We start from the raw sequence: 21244 nt of genomic DNA, 5'->3' as shown, positions 1-21244 counted from the left end.
GGAATGAAAACTGACCTTTTCCAGTCCCCAGGCCATTGCTAAAATTTCCAAATTTGCTGGCATTTTAGAATTTTAAATAGCTCAGCTGGAATTCCATCACCTTCACTATGTTGTAAAGAACAATATTGCATAGGAACCTGGAATGTTAGGTCCATGAATCAAGGTAAATTGGACATGGTCAAGCAGGAAATGGCAAGAGTGAACATAGACATTTTAGGTATCAGTGAACTAAAATGGACAGGAATGGGCAAATTTAATTCAGATGACTATATACCTATATGTCTACTACTATGGGGAAGAATCCCTTAGAAGAAATGGAGTAGCCCTTATAGTCAATAAAAGATTCTGAAATGCAGTTCTTGGGTGCAGTCTCAAAAATGACAGAATGATAGACTGTGAAAAAAAATCAGTAGTATTCTGCACACTAACAACAGATTTTCTGAACAAGAAAGAAATCAATCTCACTCACAATAGATACAAAATACTTAGTAATAAATTCAGCTGAAGAGCTGAAAGTACTCTGTAAACTATAAGACATTGCTGAAAGAAACTGAAGAAGAAACAAATTAATGGAAAGGTATCCTATATTCATGAACTAGAAGAATATTTTTAAAATGGCAATACTACCAAAAGCTATCTATAGACTCAATACAATCCCTATCAAGATTCCAATGGCTTTTTTAAAAAAAATAGAAATAGAAAAAACACTCCTAAAATTTATATGGAATCACAGGATTTTCCAAATACTCGAAGAAATTCAGAGAAAGAAAAACAAAGCAAAAGGCATCACACTTCCTGATTTCAAGTTGTACTATAAAACAATAGTCATCAAAATAAAAGAATACTGGCATAAAAACAATAGGCCAAAGAAACAGAATTGAGAACCCAGAAATAAAACCAGCTAATATCAACTAATATTTGATAAAGGAGCCAAGAACACTCAATGGAGAAAAGAAGGTCTTTTCAGTAAATGGTGTTGGGATAGTTGGATATTCACACACAAAAGAACAAAACTGGACCCCTATCTTACACCACTCACAAAAACTAAATAGAATGAATTTAAAACTTCTATGTAGGATATGAAATAATAAAACTTTCAGAAGGAAACATACGAACAAAAGGGGTCCTGGTAATGATTCTTTGGATATGACACCTAGTGGACAAGCAACAAAAAAATTAAACAATAAAAAGGTGGGACTACATCAAAGTAAAAAGCATCTGCACACCAAAAGAAACTATCAACAAACTGAAAAAGCAACCTATAGAATTGGGGAAAATATTTGCAAACTATATATCTGATAGAGTGTTCATATCCAAAATACATAAAGAACTCATCCAACTCAATAAAAAAACAAACACAGTTAATAAATGGGAAACGGACCTGAATAAACATTTCTCCAAAGAAGATGTACAAAACCAACAGAGATGTTGTACAAAACCAACAAAGATGCTCAAATCACTAATCATCAGGGACACCAACTAAAACCATAAGAAATTATATCCACACATATTAGAATGTCTTCTATAAAAAAGACAACAAATATCAAGTGTTGGCAAGGATGTAGTGAAAAGGGAAACCTATGCATTGTTAGTGGGATTCTAAGCTGGTGCAACCACTATGGAGAAGAGTATGGAGGTTTTTCAAAACATTAAAAATAGATGAACTGCCATATGATCCAGCAATTCTACTTCCAGAAACACATCCAAAGGAAACAAAAAGACTAACTTGAAAATACATATGTGCCCGTATGTTCATACTAGCATTATTTACAATAACCAAGATATGGAAATGACCTAAGAAATGGATGAAGAGAGAGAGAGAGGAACATTATTTAGCCATAAAAATGAGGACATTCCACCATTTGTGACATTAGTAGAACCTGAAGACATTATGCTTAGTGAAATAAGTCACACAGAGAAAGACAAATACTGTATAGTCTCACTTATTTGTGAAATCTTAAAAGCAAAACAAAATTTTAAAAAAAGAGAGAGAGAGAGAGATCAGACTCATAGTTACCAGAGGCAGAGTGCAAGGAAGGGAAATAGAAGGAAAGTGGTCAAAAGATACAAACTTCCAGTTACAAGATGAATAATTACTAGGGATGCAGTGGACAACATAATTACGGTAACTGACACTGCTGTTCCTTACACAGGAGAGTTGTTGACAGAAAATCCTGTAAGTTCTCATTTCAAGGAGAAAAATTTTTCCCTGTTTTTTCCTCTCTTTTCTCTTTATTGTATCTATAGGAGAAGGTGACGTTAGCTAAACCTATCACGTTAATCATTTTACAATATATGTAAATCAAAATTCATGATTAAACTTCTATAGTGATATATGCCAATTTATTTCTCAATAAAACTGTTAAAATAAAAACCCAAACAAAAACCTTCCAGGTGATTTTGATGTCATCAGGCATACTTCAAAAATACTGCCCTAAGTAATATATTTATACTAAAGTAGCTAACAATTGCAATTACCTTTTTGATAGTCACATCAAACTGCCAACTTACTCTGAGTTATTAGTGTATAAAAACCCTAAAATCTTTTTTGCTGAATCCAGCTGCATCCTCCTTATTCTTTTCTCCTGCCGTTCAAGTACAAGTTCAAGAGTTCAAGTACAGAACTCTTTGTATATCCTTATCAATTTTCATCTTGTTACACTGGGACTCCCTTCTAGCCTGAGGGAACTGTAAATCTTCATTGCATATTCCACAGATTTGATAAACACACCTTCTATCTTTATCCAAGTCACAGACCAAAATGCACCACAAGACCCAAAATAAAAATCTTAAAACCTGTATGGAGACACATATTTCTCATCTAACCCTAATTGAGACGGGCGTAGGCGCTGTGCTTTTGCTTACCGCGCGCTGTTTTTCTCGCTGACTTTCAGCGGGCGGAAAAGCCTCGGCCTACCGCCAGAAAAAAGGGTTAGGGTTAGGGTTAGACCCCAAATAAAACTGGAGGCATGATCATGGCTCTGTTTTACAAATGCCATCATTCCATCTAGAATATATTTTCATCTCAGAGAAATATACCATCATGTTTTAGACATTATTATTCACTTCTATGGAGACTCAGCTAAAAACAGAATTCCTATAAGGTATTGGGTTTAATGAACACGGTAAAATTTTCTTAACACATTAAATAATTTGATCTTTAATGAATATCCAAATATCTGTATTTCAACTTTTAAAATTTCTGCTTAATACCTTTGATACAATAAATAAAACAATTTCCCTGTCAAAAAAATTCCTTTGCAGATGAAACTGAAAAAAAAAAAAAAAAATGCCACAAGCTCAATGGCTGCCAAATATTATTTGTCTGGATTGAGGTCAAGGGATGGACTGAGAGCCAATACATGACTCTTTGAAGGTCAAATGGAATACAGATTTCTCCAAAACTATCTTGAAAGAAAATATTAAGCATACATTGACTGAAAGAATGAGATACATGAGTGTGGATGGGGCATTGGACTGACTACTAAAGAATGATTCAATAGAGAAATGGTTTGCACTATGACATGGAAAGAAATCAAATTCTTAAGATAAATCCCTACTCTTTGATCTCTCAGTAAAGTCTGCCAGAAGTGAACTAGGGGCAAGAAATCTTTGATGAGACGAGCATATTTCATTTCAGTCAGTTCAGTTGCAAGAGAGTTTGAAAATTTTAGACAGTATACTAAAAAATAATAGAAACAATTATTTCATGCCACATCATGTTAGCTCTCATCAGCAGCTTTTTATTATAGGAACATGACAAAAACAATGTAGGAAAGTAAAATACTTGTACATGAGGGAAGAATGAAATATAAACATTGTTGCAACCATTAGCTTTTGATACACAATTTCACCTATCAGTAAATGTTTATTATAGCCACAGTAAAGGTTTATAATAGATGGACTGATGCATGTTTCACGCCAAGCACTTGCAAGCTCTCTCATAATAAGAGCTTTACTGGTGGCCCAGTGGTAAAGAACCCACCTGCAGTGCAGCAGATGCAGGTTCAATCCCTGGGTCAGGAAGATCCCCTAGAGAAGGAATTGGCAGCTCACTCCAGTATTCTTGCCTGGAAAATCCCCTGGACAGAGGAAACTGGCAGGCTACATTCTGTTGTTGTTCAGATGCTAAGTCATGTCTGACTCTTTGCAACTTCATGAATTGCAGCACGCTAGGCTTCCTTATCCCTCACCATCTCCTGAAGTTTGCTCAAATTCATGTCCATTGAGTTGATGATGCTATCTGACCACCTCGTCCCCTGCTGCCCTCTTCTCCTTTTGCCTTCAATCCTTCCCAGCATCAAGGTCTTTTCCAAATAGTTAGCTCTTCGCATCAGGTGGTCAAAGTACTGGAACTTCAGCTTTAGCATCAGTCCTTCCAATGAATATTCAGGGTTGATTTCCTATAGGATTGACTGGTTTGATCTCCTTGCTGTTGAAAGCACTCTCAAGAGTTTTCTCTATCACAACAATTTGAAAGCATCAATTCTTCGGTGATCAGACTTCTTTATGGTCCAACTCTCACATCCATACATGACTACTAGAAAAACCATAGCTTTGACTCTATGGACCTTTGTTGGCAAAGTGATATCTCTGCTTTTTAATACGCTGTCTAGGTTGGTCATAGCTTTTCTTCCAAGGAGCAAGCGTCTTTTAATTTCATGGCTGCAGTCACTGTCTGGAGTGATTTTGGAGTCCAAGAATATAAAATCTGTCACTGCTTATACTTTTTCCCCTTCTATTTGCCATGAAGTGATGGGACTGGATGCCATGTTTTAGGGCTAAAGACTATGGGGTCGCAAAAAATGTTGGACATGACTTTGCGACTAAACAACAATAGCAAGAAGAAGGGCTTTATATATCAGTAATGAAATTATTGGTTTCTACCTAGTTCCTCCTTTCTTGTTGGTAGTCAATTCTCCCTCCAAGTGCTACACCTAAAGAAGAAGTAAATGGAGGCTGGTAGTAAATTTCCACATTGGTTGGGGCACCCTCTATGCCTATAGCCGTAGTACCAAGTAGTACAGTTTGTTTAATAATTTGACAGTCATCCTTGAACCAAACACCCTCTGTTTTCTTATAAGATGTAAAATATCAGTGCAATTTCAAAGGATAAAATATGTACACCGTTTTATTCAACATTTTACATTATGCTACAAATATGTACAATTTCAATAATAAATTAAAAATAAATGAACAAAACAAGTCTGTCCTTGGCAGATAACGTGGTCTCAGTGTGATGTTTCGACTTTCACCTTTATGAATCCATTGCAACCAAGATCCTGAGCATGGTTTCGCCAGGAGAATTTGTTTTGGCAGCACATTTTAAATGCTGAGTGCTTTGTTGCCTCTAAGCCGTGGAAAGATGTTTGTTAATAATAGAAATGCAGAAAAGGATCAGCTGCAATCAAGAAGTGTTGATGAACATTTGCACAATATGTACAAAACTCTTCAAAAATTCTTTGATATTTTTTTCCTCCAGTTCCTCACATTCTTTGCATCCCAATTCTGTTTTATTCTGCAAATAAAAAGAAAGGATGGATTGGCAAATCTAAAATATGCCTTTCCTGTGAATATCATATCATTTGAACCACATGGTGAGGTTTCCGGACATAAACTCTTTGGCAGATTAATTACCATATTAGGAGTAACTAAGGGAAAAGAGAACTGGGAGATTTGATAAGGCTGATTTTTTCCTAGAGTAAATTAAGGACAATGAAAAATATAATTGGGGAAAAAAAAAAAAAAAAAAGATCTATTGAACCACAAACTTCCTGCTTAGAGAGGCCTTCAGTAGTTTCAGGTCATCTACCCTACCATGACGTCCTTGGTGCCTGCATGGCATGCTGGCTCTCCTTGAGCTATTCCTTACCTATTTCTTTCACTTTTTCTACAGCTCAAAGATTCAGCTCTAGGAACACTGGGCTCATGCCTTTTGGTCCCATACGTACATCAACCTATTAGGTGTTCTGCTGTCTTTGCTTTTCTCTCTTCCTTCCAAACTTCTATTTTAGCTACAACCACTCACACTTAAGATCACTCAGGTGCTGTCTCCACTGGGAAGGCTTTTCTGAACCTGGTAGCTTCCGAGGCTAGACTAAATGTCCCATCTCTGCGTTCTCAGAACTCCGTATTTAGGCTCTCTCTCACATCACGTCATGTGTTAGGCTGATGTTAAGGAGCTTCATGCTTCTCAGACCACTGTTTGCTCTAGGCTCTTCCAGGAAGTCAAGGCTATGTATTGTTGCTTCGCATAGGGCCTGACACACAATATTCACCCAATTATTACTGGTTAATTTGAACTATTTTGATGAATACCATAAATTATTGTACTTTAAACACAGTTTCTACAAGTGTGGCAATCCACAAAACAAACTTTCCAGGGATCATCTGCACTGTGAAAGCTGTTTCAGAAAAAATAAAAATGAGATTTTTCCATCCATTAAGCATTTAAAATTCAAATTCACCAGCATTTATCAAGCACACACCCTCTGCCAGGTGCTGTCATATTCCATATAATGCTGTCCTATTTGATTCTGAAAATAATCACGTCAGATAGGAAGGCAGAGATATTAAATGACTCATTTAGTTGACATAATCAGTGAAATTCTCCATGTCCAGGTCTTCTGACTGTGCATTCGGGCCACACTATGCCATGCTGAGGGTGACTATAAAAATGCACATTAAAGAGTTCCCCATTGACATTGCTATGAATTATCTGTTGCATGGCTCAGCCTTTCCACCAATAACAGAGAGAGAACATATCACAAGAGTATTTTAAACATTAATATATTCATTTCAGAAACAGATCAGAATTCTAGTACATGTCAAGCATTGTTCTAGGAGCTGGGACTCAGCACTACAAACAAACAAAAAAACAGAAACAAAAAACCTGCCCCTCTGAAGCTGAAATTCTAGTAGGAAAAATTAGACAATATCCAGCAAGTAAAATATATAGTATTTAAGATGGTGGGACATATAGAGAAGGGGGTGAGGCATGCTGAGGTGGGGGGGGGGGGGATCGCAGTTGTGAAGAAGTGACGTTGCTGTGGGAAGGTGACATTGGAATGAAGACCAAAAGCAGCTTGGTACTTTAGGGAAAATCAACGGTGTCCAGCCACACTAGCTCAGGGTCTCTGCTCTTTCAGTTGCCTCTGACTGAACATACTTCCCCATGGCATCCCTGAAGCTCATTCTCTCTCATGTTTTTGCCAATTGTCAGCTTTGTAAGCAAACCTTCTCTAGAGTCTCAGTCCCCTTACCTGCCTCTTTTGTGGCCACTACAGTTATTAGTAAACACCTGACCTACTATTTATTTGCTTAGTGATTACTATGTGCTTCCTCCTTCCGTAAGAGCAGGAACTTTACGTGTGTTTTAACTTCTGATATCCTGAGGGCCTACAATGGGCCCCAAAGAGTATTTAATTAAATGAACAAATTATGATGATGGCTTTGTTTGTTTATGAAACTTTTTCTGTCCACTTTCCTTTGGCCACTAGTGTTTTGCCATGCTACCCATAATCTTCTGTACTTCAGGGCCTTGCACAACTGATGCTCCAGCCTAGCATACCGGTCCCTGGCATTTGCTCTCCAGGGGCCCTATACTGCTCTTGCTACCTAGGAGTATACCTTTTACTTCAAGTATTCAGATTTTTATTATTATCTTTTTGCAACATTAATCCTTTGGGTAGATAAGAAGGCAGACTCTGGAGAGAAACTGCTTGGGGATTCCTGGCTCCTCATTTTACTAACTGCATGAGAGCCTCAAAACAGAAACAGTGATAACCATATCTCACAGATTGACTGTGAGAATTCAATGAGCTACCATGTGACCCTGGAAGAACAGTAGCTGGCACAGAGTAATAACCCAAGTATTACTCTATGGATGCTCAACATTTGGGTGTCCCTGCTGGCTCAGACATAAAGAATCTTCCTGCAATGCAGGAGATCCAGGTCCGATCCCTGGGTTGGGAAGATCCCCTGGAGAAGGGAATGGCTACCCACTGCAGTATTCTTGCCTGGAGAATTCCATAGACAGAGGAGTCCACAGGGTCGCAAAGAGTTGGACAGGATGGAGTGACTAACACACACGGACACATACACACATGCTCAACAATTATGTAACTATACCTGGTGATCAACACCTTGAGGTCAGTGACCTGTTTGTCTAGTTCACCTTTGTCATTTCAACACATTTCAGCACACCCCTGTGTGCAATGAAGCACACGCTGTGGAATATGTAGTAAATGTTTGTTGAATGAATAAATCAATAAAAAGTTTAGGATTGTGTGCACATGCGTGATGGTGCAGCTTCTGGCAGCCATTCTGCTGCAATTAACTCCTTTTCCCAAGTGCTCCCTCCAAGGGTCTCCTTGTCCATTCCCATCCAGCTAATGATTTCCTCCAGTCAACCCAAGAGCATCCGATGTAACTCTGGACAACTACTGGATAACTCACCTCCATAGAAGATAAACTGCTGTTTGCTAGCATGGTAAGATTTTCTATTATTTCATAAATGGCAGCATTTTTGGACTCGTGCAAAATAACACGTAACTCCAGGAGAAAGCACCGCATCGCTGTTACTTTGCAATTGGGCTAAAACAGAATTACAAAGAATCATTTTTGAAAACAATTATTTTCCCATTATTTCAGTTTCACACAGATGCAATTCTGATTTTGTAAAAAGTCAATCCAACTATTTTATAAAGAAACACAACAATCCTAAGACACTTTACATAGGAAGCAGCTTGACTTATTTTTCTCTTTTGGCTTTGAAATCAAAACCAAAACAAACTGAGAACAAAACAGTCAGGAAAGATGGGGATACTGTGCAGAAGAAAGAACATAAAACTAGAAAACGTAGAAATAATACACCACTTTTTCCCACCAAGCACATTTCCTCTGTATAAAGGGGTGATAATATTGACCTGGAACTCTCAAAACATGAATAAAGATGGTGCATATGGAAGAATTTTTTAGAATAAGACTGTATTGTTAACCTTTTAAATACTGGTAGCTGCTAATCATACTCTTCCTGCAAGTTCCAGTGGCACACATAATTCCAAGAAACTTCTTAGAAAAATCAAAGCAGGACTATGGCCTGTGCACAGGGGGGCCAAATCAGAAAGATACTTTTCAGGTCCCATAAAAATACATTTCCCAAGATGATTACTTTAACAAAACCTAAACTTCAAACCAAAGCATTTAATGAGCTTGTGGGGATCTGAGAGAGACTGTCTGACTTCTTGTTCTCGATGCCATGCACAGGGCCTGGAACCCCGCAGGCACTTGGCAAGGGCTTACTGAATGAATGAAGGAGGGAAGGAAGGGAAGAAGGAACAGCCACGGCCACCTGTCTGGCGCTGGAAATACTCCTTATCCTCTCCCAGCAGCTGCCCTGGATTGAAAGGGTGAATACTGTCACCATGTCAATAAAATAAACAACCACTAAAATACAAATAGTAAAACTGAGGTTCAGAAGTATTTAGCGTCTTCCAAGGCAACAAAGCTAGGAAGTGGCTGAGTCAGGGTTTAAATCTAAATTTCAGTCTCAGCTTCTTGCTAGCTACAACCGCAGGAGCGGCAAGGTTATCTTCTTACAAGAACAGCAATCTCAGGATTCTGAGTGTTGGCGGTTAATTGACGGCTTTCTACTTTGAAGAAAATGCAAAGAAAAATGGAAAACCTGTTGAAGCCAAAAGAGAAGACTATTTCTAGTGCAGCAGCACCATCTCCAAGTGATTGACAGATACCTGCTCTCCACCCCCCCACCCTCCCTACCTCCCCGTTTCTGGCTGTGGCTTCTTTGCAGCGCTTAAAAAGTCTTGGTAGGGTAAACCTTCTATTTAAGAGAAGTTCTAATTAAGGAATAATAGAAGACTCACTGTTGTGAATACACACAACACAGAGTTTATTTTCCAAGAAGAGAAGATGTCAGGGACTTGTGTCTTGGTTTTAGTAACCAATTCAGACAGAATGGACCAGCAACTCAACAGAAATTCTATATGCCTTAAGCAATGTCAGTATATTAATGAAGCGATTTAAGGTCATTTTTGAATTCTGATAGATTTTATGGGTTGTGTTTGTTTCTTTTCTCACATAAAGAATAACCAGTCAGAATCCTTTGCTGACAACTGTCAAGACTCAGGCAAAATGTAGAACAGGAATATATTTAAACAATTTGTATAAAATGTGATTAAAAGTGATAGCACTGGATAAAATTGATATGTAGGATATTTTTTAATTGACTAATTTGATTCTTGCATCAATTGCATTATGTTTTACTTGCATCACAGAAATATGTACCTTTTTTTGTTTGACATTGATAGAAAAGACTTTTTTTATGTCTCGATTTGACAAAGATGCTACAATGTAAATATTATCTATGTAGCTCTTTCTCCCTAAAGTGCTATAATCTCAACAATTGCATGTAAAATTCATTGATCATATGAACACGCCAAACATTAGATTTTAAAACTATACATGTTTCAGTAAATTTATAAAAATATATCTCCAAGCCTTTGAACATTGAAAAAGACAGCAATGTTGAAAACAAAATATACTCACATGAGCATCACTTTCAGTATATAAAGTGGCATCTATATGTGAAGACTGAAAAGAAACAAAATGAAGCAATATGAGAAACTACTCCCTGCTTTAGATATAATGGGAACAACCTACTGAAAACATTAAATTAAACTTTCTAAATTAAAGTCTTTATTTTAAGATAATTTTATTCATGTGAAGTTATAAGAAAAATACAGCAAGATCCTGTGTGCCCCTTCACCAATTCCCCCAGTGATGATGTTGCATCATCAGTTCAGTTCAGTCACTCAGTCACGGCCGACTATTTGCGACCCCATGGACTGCAGCATGCCAGGCTTCCCTGTCCATCATCAACTCCTGGAGCTTGCTCAGATTCATGTCCATCAAGTCAGTGATGCCATCTAACCATTTCATCCTCTGTCATCCCTGTCTCCCGCCTTCAATCTTTCCCAGCATCAGGTCTTTTCAAATGAATCAGTTCTTCACACCAGGTGGCCACAGTATCAGAGTTTCAGCTTCAGCATCAGTCCTTCCAATGAACACCCAGAACTGATCTCCTTTAGGATGGACTGGTTGGATCTCCTTGCAGTCCAAGGGACTCTCAAGAGTCTTCTCCAATACCACAGTTCAAAAGCATCAATTCTTTAGCACTCAGTTTTCTTTACAGTCCAACTCTCATATCCATACATAACTACTTGGAAAAACCATAGCTTTGACTAGACGGACTTTTGTTGGCAAAGTAATGTCTCTGCTATTTAATATGCTGTCTAGGTTGGTCATAGTTTTTCTTCCAAGGAGCAACCGTCTTTTGATTTTAAGGCTGCAGTCACCATCTGCAGTGATTTTGGAGCTCCCAAAAATAAAGTCTATCATTGTTTCATTTATTTCCCCACCTATTTGCCATGAAGTGATGGGAACAGATGCCATGATCTTAGTTTTCTGAACATCAGTTTTTAAGCCAACTTTTTAACGCTCCTCTTTTACTTTCATCAAGAGGCTCTTTAGTTCTTCGCTTTCTGCCATAAGGGTGGTGTCATACACATATTTGAGGTTATTGATATTTCTCCCAGAAATCTTGATTCCAGCTTGTGCTTCATCCAGTCTGTATTTCGCATGATGTACCCAGGATATAAATTAAATAAGAAGGGTGACAATATACAGCCTTGGCATACTCCTTTCCTGATATGGAACCAGTCTGTTGTTTCATGTCCAGTTCTAAATGGTGCTTTAAGCCTGCATACAGATTTCTCAGGAGGCAGGTCAGGTGGTCTGGTATTCCCATCTCTTGAAGAATTTCCCACAGTTTGTTATGATCCACACAGTCAAAGGCTTTGGAGTAGTCAATAAAGCAGAAGTAGATGCTTTTCTGGAACTCTAGTGCTTCTTCAATGATCCGGTGGATGTTGGCAATTTGATCTCTGGTTCCTCTGCCTTTTCTAAAACCAGGTTGAACATCTGGAAGTTCACAGTTCACGTATTGCTGAAGCCTGGCTTGGAGAATTTTGAGCATTACTTTGCTAGCATGTGAGATGAGTGCAATTGTGCAGTAGTTTGAGCATTCTTTGGGATTGCCTTTCTTTGGAATTGTAATGAAAACTGACCTTTGGCCTGTGACCACTGTCGAGTATTCCAAATTGGTTGGCTTATTGAGTGCAGTACTTTCATAGCATCATCTTAAAGGATTTGAAATAGCTCAACTGGAATTCCATCACCTCTACTAGCTTTGTTTGTAGTGATGCTTCCTAAAGCCCACTTGACTTCACATTCCAGGATGTCTGGCTCTAGATGAGTGATCACACCATCGTAGTTATCTGGGTTGTGAAGATCTTTTTTCTATAGTTCTTCTGTGTGATTCTTGCCACCTCTTCTTAATATCTTCTGCTTCTGTTAGGTCCAGGTAATTTCTGTCCTTTATTGTGCTCATCTTTACATGAAATGTTCCCTTGTTATCTCTAATTATCTTGAAGAGAACTCTAGTCTTTCCCATTCTGTTGTTTTCCCCTATTTCTTTGCACTGATCACTGAGGAAGGCTTTCTTATCTCTCCTTGCTATTCTTTGGAACTCTGCATTCAAATGGATATATCTTTTCTTTTCTCCTTTGCTTTTACCTTCTCTTCTTTTCTCAGCTATTTGTAAGGCCTCCTCAGTCAACCATTTTGCCTTTTTGCATTTCTTTTTCTTGGGGATGGTCTTTATCCCTGTCTCCTGTACAAGGTCACAAACCTTGATCCATAGTTCTTCAGGCACTCTGTCTATCAGATCTAACTCCTTGAATCTATTTGTCACTTCCACTGTAAAATGTAAGGGATTTGGTTTAGGTCATACATGAATGGTCCAGTGGTTTTCCCTACTTTCTTCAATTTAAGTCTGAATTTGGCAATAAGGAGTTCATGATCTGAGCCACAGTCAGCTCCCGGTCTTGTTTTTGCTGACTATATAGAGCTTCTCCATCTTTGGCTGTAAAGAATATAATCAGTCTGATTTTGATATTGACTATATGTAGATATCCATGTGTAGTCTTCTTTTGTGTTCTTGGAAGAGAGTTTTTGCTATGATCAGTGCATTCTGTTGGCAAAACTCTATTAGCCTTGACCTGCTTCGTTTTGTACTCCAAGGCCAGGTTTGCCTGTTATCCCAGGTATCTCTTGACTTCCTACTTTTGCATTCCAGTCCCCTATAAATAAAAGGACATCTTTTTTGGGTGTTAGTTCCAAAAGGTCTTGTAGGTCTTCATAGAACCATTCAACTTCAGCTTCTTCAGCATTACTGGTCGGGGCATAGACTTGGATTACTGTGATATTGAATGGTTTGCCTTGGAAACGAATAGCGATCATTCTGTCATTTTTGAGATTGCATCCAAGTACTGCATTTCAGACTCTTTTGTTGACTACGATGGCTACTCCGTTTCTTCTAAGGGATTCTTGCCCACAATAGTAGATATAATGGTCATCTGAGTTAAATTCACCCATTCCAGTCTATTTTAGTCCATTGCTTCCTAAAATGTTGATGTTCACTCTTGCCATCTCCTGGTTGATCACTTCGAATTTGCCTTGATTCATGGACCTAACATTCCAGGTTCCTAAGCAATACTGGTCTTTTTTTTTTTTTTTTTTGCAATACTGTTCTTTACAGCATCGGACTTTACTTCCATCACCAGTCACATTTACAACTGGGTGCTATTTTTGCTTTGGTTCCATCTCTTCATTCTTTCTTGAGTTATTTCTCCACTGATCTCCAGTAGCATATTGGGCACCTACTGACCTGGGGAGTTCATCTTTCAGTGTCCTATCTTTTTGCCTTTTCATACCATTCATGGGGTTCTCAAAGCAAGAATAGTGGTTTGTCATTTCCTTATCCAGTAAACCACATTTTGCCCTGCATAACATGGTACAATATCATAGTGAGGAGATTGACATGGATACAGTCCACCCACTTTGTTCAGATTTCACCAGTTTTTGTGTGTATGTGTATAGTTCTTTACAATTTTATCAGATGTGTACATTCATGTAACCACTACCATATTTAAGATACAGAACAATCTATTACCATAAGAAAGCCTCTGTTACTCTTTTATAGCTAAAATCACCTTCCTCCCGAAACATTCATAGTCGCCTCATCATCCTTCTATATCCTGTCAACCACTTCTCTGCTCTTCATTCCTATGATATCATTTCAAGAATATTATATAAATGGAATCATACAGTAGGTAACCTTTTGAAACTGACTCATTAAAAAAGTTAATAGACTTTATTTTTTAAGCGGTTGTAGGTTTGCAGGACATGACCAGAAAAGTTCCCATATGGCTCCCAGCCCCTTCCCAAGTTCCCTCTATTATCAATATCTTATATTAGGATGGTACATCTATTACACCTGCTGAGTCAATACTGATATATTTTCAACTAAAGTCCATAGATTACATTAGGGTTCACTGTTGGTATTGTATACCTATAGTTATTGAAAATGTGTAATGATATGCATTGATCATTATAGTTGCATACAAAATACTTCCACTGCCCCTAAAAATTACCTGTTCTCCAGTCTTTCATCTGTCCCTTTTTCCTAACCACTGGTAATCACTGATGACTTTATTGTATCCAACATTTTCCAGAATGTCATATAGTTGCAATCATATACAGTATGTAGCCTATTTTGATTGGCTTCTTTCACTTAGCAAATGGGTTTTAAGGATCCTCTACCTTTTCATGGCTAAGTAGCTCATTTCTTTTTATCCACTGAGTAACGTTCCATTGTATGGATGAACTACAGTTTGTTACCCCATTGACTTTTTTTTTACACAGCTGTGTGTGGATTGCCACTGAAACCAGCTGATCTGGAGATTCTCTTTGGGGAGCTTGTATATGGTGAATTCAAAGTATCTAGTAGTTATAGGAGAGTTCACATTATCTATTTGATCTCGGCTACATTTCGATAGGTTGTGGTTTGTGAGAAAATCGTCCATTTCCTCTAAATTATCAAATTTATGAGAATCAAGTTGTCCATGGTTTTTCTTTAGTATCCTTTTAATGTTTGTAGGTTCTGTAATAAGACCCCAATTTCAGTCCTGATATTAATGGTATCTATCATCCCTTATCTTTGTCAGGATTTCTAAAGGTTTATCAATTTTATTTATTTTTTCCACAAGTAATGAGCTTTATATTTAGTTGATTTCTCTCTATTGCTTTCCTAACTTGAATTTCATTACTTTTTGTTTTTGTCTTTATTACTTCCTTCCTTCTGCATGGGTTAGATTTATTTTGCTCTTCCTTCCCCAGTTTCTTGAGGCACTAATTTAGGTTGGTGATCTGAGATCTTTCCTGTTTTCTAACATATATCAGTTTTCCACTCAGTAATGCTATAGCTACATCCCACAGATCTTCCTATGGTGCATGTTTGCCTTCATTCAGTTCTATATTTTAGTATCCTTTGAGACTTGCTCTTTGACCCATGGAATGTTTCTAAGCGTATAATTTAATTTCGAAGTGTTTAGAGATCTTCTGTTATATTTATGTAATTGACTTCTACTTGAGTTCACTGTGGTTGGACAACATGTACTGCATGATTTCAGTTCTGATAAATGTGTTCAAGTTTATTTTATGGCTCAGGATACGTCCAGTCTTGGTGAGTGGTGCCTGAGAAGAATGTTTATTAGCTGTTGTTGTGTGAAGTGTTCTATCCATGACATTAGATATTGTTGGTAGACTGTGCCATCCAGTTCTTCTATATCCTTTCTGATTTTCTGTCCAGTAGTTCTATTTGTCACTGAGAAAGTGCTAAAATCAACTATATTTGTGGATTCATCTGCTTCTCCTCTGGGTTCTATTATTTGTTTTTGCTTCTTAAATTTTGAGGCTCTGCTGTTTGGTGGGTACACATTTAAGATCATTATATTTTCCTGGTGATTAATCTCTTTTACCAAGATGTAATGTCTCTCCTGACTCTAGTAATTTTATCTGCTATTAAGTTTGCATTATCTGATATGAATATAGCCATTTCTAGTTTTAAAAATTATTGTGTGAATGACTGTGTGCGTGTGCCTCCGTTTCCTAGAGCTTCTGTAGCATGGTACCCCAAAGTGAGGGCCTTCAAGTAACAATTCATACTCTTACAGTTCAAAGCCAAGGATTCAACTGAGCCTGCTCCCTCTGAAGGTACTAGAGAACTGTCACTCCCTATGGCTCGCAAACCCTTGCTGCATCATGCCAGTCATTCCAGTCTTCTTTGGCTCGTGGCTGTCTGTTCTCACAGGGCCTTCTTCCCTGTGTCTATGTATCCTGTTTTCTTATAAGGACAATTATCAAGGATTTAGGGCCCACCTTACCTCACTGTAATCTCATCTTAACTGAGTATATTTGCAAAGACTTCTGAGGCCTAGGTGAATGCGAATTTAGGGGTGGACACTATTCAATCTACTATAACATATTCTTTTCTCTTTCTTAATTTCAATCTACCCATTTGAAGTGAATTCATTGTAGACAGCACAAAGTCAGTTTGTATTTTGTCATCAATTTGGCTGATCTATGTCTTTTTGTTAGTATTCTTTTTCTCCTCTCCTTATAGGAGGATAATGAAAGGAAGGCTGGATCTTTTATTGTCCCCAAAATCCCTGAGGCTTTATTTACTTTTTTTCAATCTGTTTCCTCTCTATTCTACCCTGGAGTTGACTGTCTTTCCTCTGTCATATTCATTCTGCTAATGAGCCTCTTCAGTCTGTTTTATATCTCAGCTATTGTATTTTTTAGTTCTGTAATTTCCATTTGGTGTGTTTTTACATATTGTATTTCTTCGCTAAGACTTTCTGGGTTGTTTTTTGTTTTATTTTCAGTTGTTTGAAGGATATCCACAGTTGCTTGCTGGCACATCTTCGCAATGGCTGCTTTGAAATTCTTGTCAAATAATTCCAACATCTAATCCATCTCAGTTTCAGAGCCTGTTTCAGACTCTCTTCTCATTCAAGTTGTGATTTTCCTGCTTTTTGGTTTGAAAACTGATTTTTCAATATATTCTGGTATTTAGGATATTATGTAAGGAGATCCTGGTCCTACTTAAAGTCTTGTAGCTTAGCGTGCAGCCACTCTGTATAGGCTTAGCACAGACATGCTGACCTATGTCTGTATGCTGTGATTCCAATGATGGTTTAGTTTTCAGAATCTTTCTGGTGCAAATTTGGAAGGTTTGGTACACCTGCTGCCCCTGAGATGCTCACTGGTCCCTCTTGTGTTGCCCACACAATAATACAGCCCATATTTCTTTCCTCTACAGGTTCTGCCAAAACAACCGGTGTGTCCAGAGGGGGTTTTCTAGTCCATGGAACACAGAGTCCTTCCCTGGGTCAGCCTATTTCCCCTACAAGGGTCACCAAGTCACCTGGTTTTTCTGCTAACGAGCTCTCCGGTCTGTTTGATATCTGGAGGATATATCTGTTATGTATCTGACAGGAAAAGGGAGTCTCTCTGGCCTGTGGTCACAGAGAGTTCTTCATGCTAGGCCACTCATAAATTGAGGTTTAAAGGTAATTGCTATCTGAAAATTCTAAATAAAAGATTTCATTGGAGGTTCTACGAGGCATACCAATTCTACAGAAACATTATTGTTTCAAGTGAGATTTCATTAAGACTGACAGGAAAACACAGGGAGTAACAGACTCCATAGCAATTATATGAAAGATTTTATGGAAAAATGAGTACTTACTTGAAGAAGATGTTCAACTGTTTTCAAATCATTTATTACATACTGCCAGTTTGCTTCTGTTTTGGGAAGACCTGCACTGATACAGCTGAAAGCAAAACCAAAGAGCAAAGCATTTTGAATCAACATAATACTGTCTTGCTGAATAGTACAGGCAAAAGAGCAATCAAGGCCTTTTTTATTCCAACAAGTGAAAAAATGAGTGCTATCTTTGCCTTTGGGCATTCCACAGCCTTGTAGATGAATAGAAACACTGAACATATAGTACAATTTTGGTGCTTTACCCTAGCTTAATGACCAACCTGGATTACAGAAAAATCTAATTTGGAGGGATAACTTATAGATAAGTTGGTGCAATTTATCACATCAAAATAAAAACATTGCTTGATGTGTGGCAGTGTCCAGAATATGTTTTTGAATGAATTATTACTTTCCTTTAAGTAGAGGTCCGATCAGACTTTTAAGTCTAATAAATGGGTAAAATTATTAAATAAGCACTCATCTTTTTGATGTAAGGATTTTGACAGTAAATATATGCCCCTTACATGCACCTTATAGCAGCTTTCTCCATAAACATTATGGACTTGGGCCTGGTCACAAAACTAGATCATGCAACTTATGTATTTTTGTAAAATGGAAATTTAATATCAGGACAAAAGATACATACACTGACCAAGTAACTGCAGAATAATTCTTGGAACTTCAGGGAAAATAGTTGCCCCCTGATGGATCCAGGACAGAAGCATGCAAGTCAAAACTATTCTTTTTTTGAGAGGAGGAGTTACCTGCACAAATCTGTGGTTCCCCATAACATGAAGGCATTAGCAGAATAAAACTGAACTGCAAGTCAGATCGCAAAACTACAAGTTGGGTGAGTGCAGTGTATTAGTTGCATCTAACAGAGAAGGAAAAAGTTAACAGGCATGGGAAAATATGAATGTTTATTAGGAGGAAAATCAAAAGGCCTAAATGAAGAAATAAATGTTTCAAACTGAACTAAAATAGGGCTCAAAGGATAAGAAGAGTCAATGCCAGGGGTAGATAAAAACAAAAAAGCAACATGGGTAAGCCCTCAATATCTATTTTCTTACTGGTGTGAAAATCACACAGGATGTTAATAAAGAGTTTCCTTCCAAGTTTAGTCAGATATCAAGAAGTCCAATTTATTTGCAGGATGTAATACTCATTTGGAATTTTATAAGAATATAAAAATTCTCTGTAGGATGTTTACCAAACCTCCTCTGAATCTCCATAATCTGTTACCATACCCCACATACTGAGAACCTAAAGATTTAAGCAAACTGAACATGAACCAATTTAATAGCGAAGATATTGAAGAACAATGATCCTGGTTATTAACATGATGATTCTATGCTGAAAGATAAAATTACCCCCAAATGAAGACATGAATGCCAGCCTCTGTTAAAAAATGACTGTTGAGAAGTAAACACAAGTAGCATTGGATGGAAGTGCTTCTCAAATATGGTTTCTGAAAAATAAAATCATGGAGAAAGTGGTTAAACTTCTCAGTGAAACAATGAGATTCAAAATGATACCTTATCATATTTTTAGGTTCCAAAATGTAAACATATCAAAGTTTCAGAATTCCTTATTGGAATGAATGAAATTAGAATGTTATCTTTTTTGCTTTCTCCCCTACCATCAACTCTGTCTCCTACATGCAAAGTTCTTTAATACATATTTCCCCAATTGCATTTCAATTATAAGAATGTATAAAAAATATGTATATTTACTAATTTACCTATATGGTAATATAATTTGTTTCTATTATCCTTAACTTCCTTCTCATCCTTATTTCCTTTTTTCTTCTTTTTTTTCTTACTTACTTTTCAATTGTCCAACATAGTTTATGTTAGTTATAGGAATTACTAATATAGATATGCTAGTTATATACTAATTTCACATAACAATATGAAAATTAATTACATATTAATATAATTTGGAGACAAACTGAATGGAAATGGAACCAACCAAAGATACCCTATGCTATCTTAAGAGCTGATATATAATAAATTTTCTGGGTGATTTAGGAAGATTACTTATCTCAGAACTTCCTGGAGTTTTTATATTTCTGCCTGCCTCTTTCATGTGGTCAAAGTCTTTATAGTTTCAGAGAGCAATGCTTTTTCCATTTTTTGGCCATGCAGCATTGTGGGATCTCAGCCCCCCAACCAGGGATCAAACCTACACCCCCACTGCATTGGAAGGCAGAGTCTTAACCACTGAACTGCCAGGGAGGTCCCAAAAGAGGAGTGTTGACTTAACCTCTAAGAATCTGTGCTCCATGTTATTCACACTGAAAGAATGAATAACAACTAGACCTTGTTTTCAAAGACTACACAACTTATTGATTAGACATTTAAAGAACAAAATAGAGTGAGATAAGTGAAAAACAACATGAAGAGCACATCAAGGTGTTAACAGACTTTAAAAACCTAGTTTATTTATTTTAAAAATAAAAGCAACCCATATGTCAACAGACACCTGTGACATTCCAAAATCTTCAGATGAGAGCCATATAAATTATTATGAAGTATCTGAGACACAAGTGACCTTTTAAGAAAAGTCCATATACTATCTTCATCTAATTTCTCTTACCAAAATTCTCATTACTCAATGCCAGAATAAATCGTTCAGTATTGAAGAAGAGCTGGCTATGGCAATGGGTTTCCAGCAGCCATCCATCCAGAATACTTCCTACAATACAACCCAGAGTGAAGACGATCCATTAAAAACACAAGTGGACTAGTAGGGGGAAAGAAAGGGAATAGCATTAACAGTTATTGAGCACCAACTTTTTCACAGTCACCCTATTAGTCACTTAGAAATGTGTATCTTATTTAATCATCAGAACAATCCTGAGATGGAGGGTTGGCAACTTTTGGGTGAGCTGCCCAGGCCCCACAGGAAGTACAAGACAGCCATGATTTGAGACCAGATTTACCTGATTACAAAGCCCAAGTCCTTTCCACTGTATTAGGTTCTTGAATTGACTGAATTCCAAAGACATATTAATGAAAAGCTGAAGCAGCCAAATACCTTAATGCATATAAACTACTGACTATTAATATAATTTACAACAGAAGAAGCTACTTCTATAGACATTGACTAGATGTCTTCAGTCTTTATATCACTGTTAACTGAAACATCATTTGAGAATTTCATAAGTAACAAAATCCTGTTTTATGTGTAAATCTATGGCTGATTCATATCAATGTATGACCAAAAAAAAATAATAATAATAAAAAAAAATTTAAAATAAAATAAAATGATGAAGTATATAAAGATTCAGTTCAGTTCAGTTGTTCAGTCATGTCTGACTCTTTGCGACCCCATGAATCGCAGCACACCAGGCCTCCATGTCCATCACCAACTTCCGGAGTTTACACAAACTCATGCCCATTGAGTTGGTGATGCCATCCAACCATCTCATCCTCTGTTGCTCACTTCTACCAATCCCTCCAGCATCAGGGTCTTTTCAAATGAGTCAAC

The 21244-nt window shown here is 37.3% G+C and overlaps 1 protein-coding gene across 5 annotated transcripts in view; it reads right to left on the bottom strand.

The window, feature by feature from the left end:
- Window positions 1-3727: 3727 nt before the first annotated feature.
- The window catches only part of IL15 (interleukin 15), a 97992-nt gene continuing 80475 nt past the window's right edge, over window positions 3728-21244 (bottom strand). For 3 of the 5 annotated variants that reach the window (XM_061142402.1, XM_061142401.1, XM_061142403.1), the window contains 6 exons: window positions 20351-20449; window positions 19123-19220; window positions 17735-17819; window positions 10567-10611; window positions 8458-8595; window positions 3728-5518 (listed from right to left, as the gene is read on the bottom strand). In XM_061142402.1, coding sequence (XP_060998385.1) covers window positions 5408-5518; window positions 8458-8595; window positions 10567-10611; window positions 17735-17819; window positions 19123-19220; window positions 20351-20362 — 489 coding nt within the window. In that variant the 5' untranslated portion in view covers window positions 20363-20449 and the 3' untranslated portion in view covers window positions 3728-5407. The remainder of the gene's footprint in view (window positions 5519-8457; window positions 8596-10566; window positions 10612-17734; window positions 17820-19122; window positions 19221-20350; window positions 20450-21244) is intronic. The other 2 variants (XM_061142398.1, XM_061142400.1) reach the window with 1 other exon arrangement.

Source organism: Dama dama, chromosome 5, assembly GCF_033118175.1.
Source record: "Dama dama isolate Ldn47 chromosome 5, ASM3311817v1, whole genome shotgun sequence".
NCBI lineage: Eukaryota > Metazoa > Chordata > Mammalia > Artiodactyla > Cervidae > Dama > Dama dama.
Note: the sequence above shows the minus strand (reverse complement) of the source record. Positions and strands in the feature narration are given on the sequence as shown.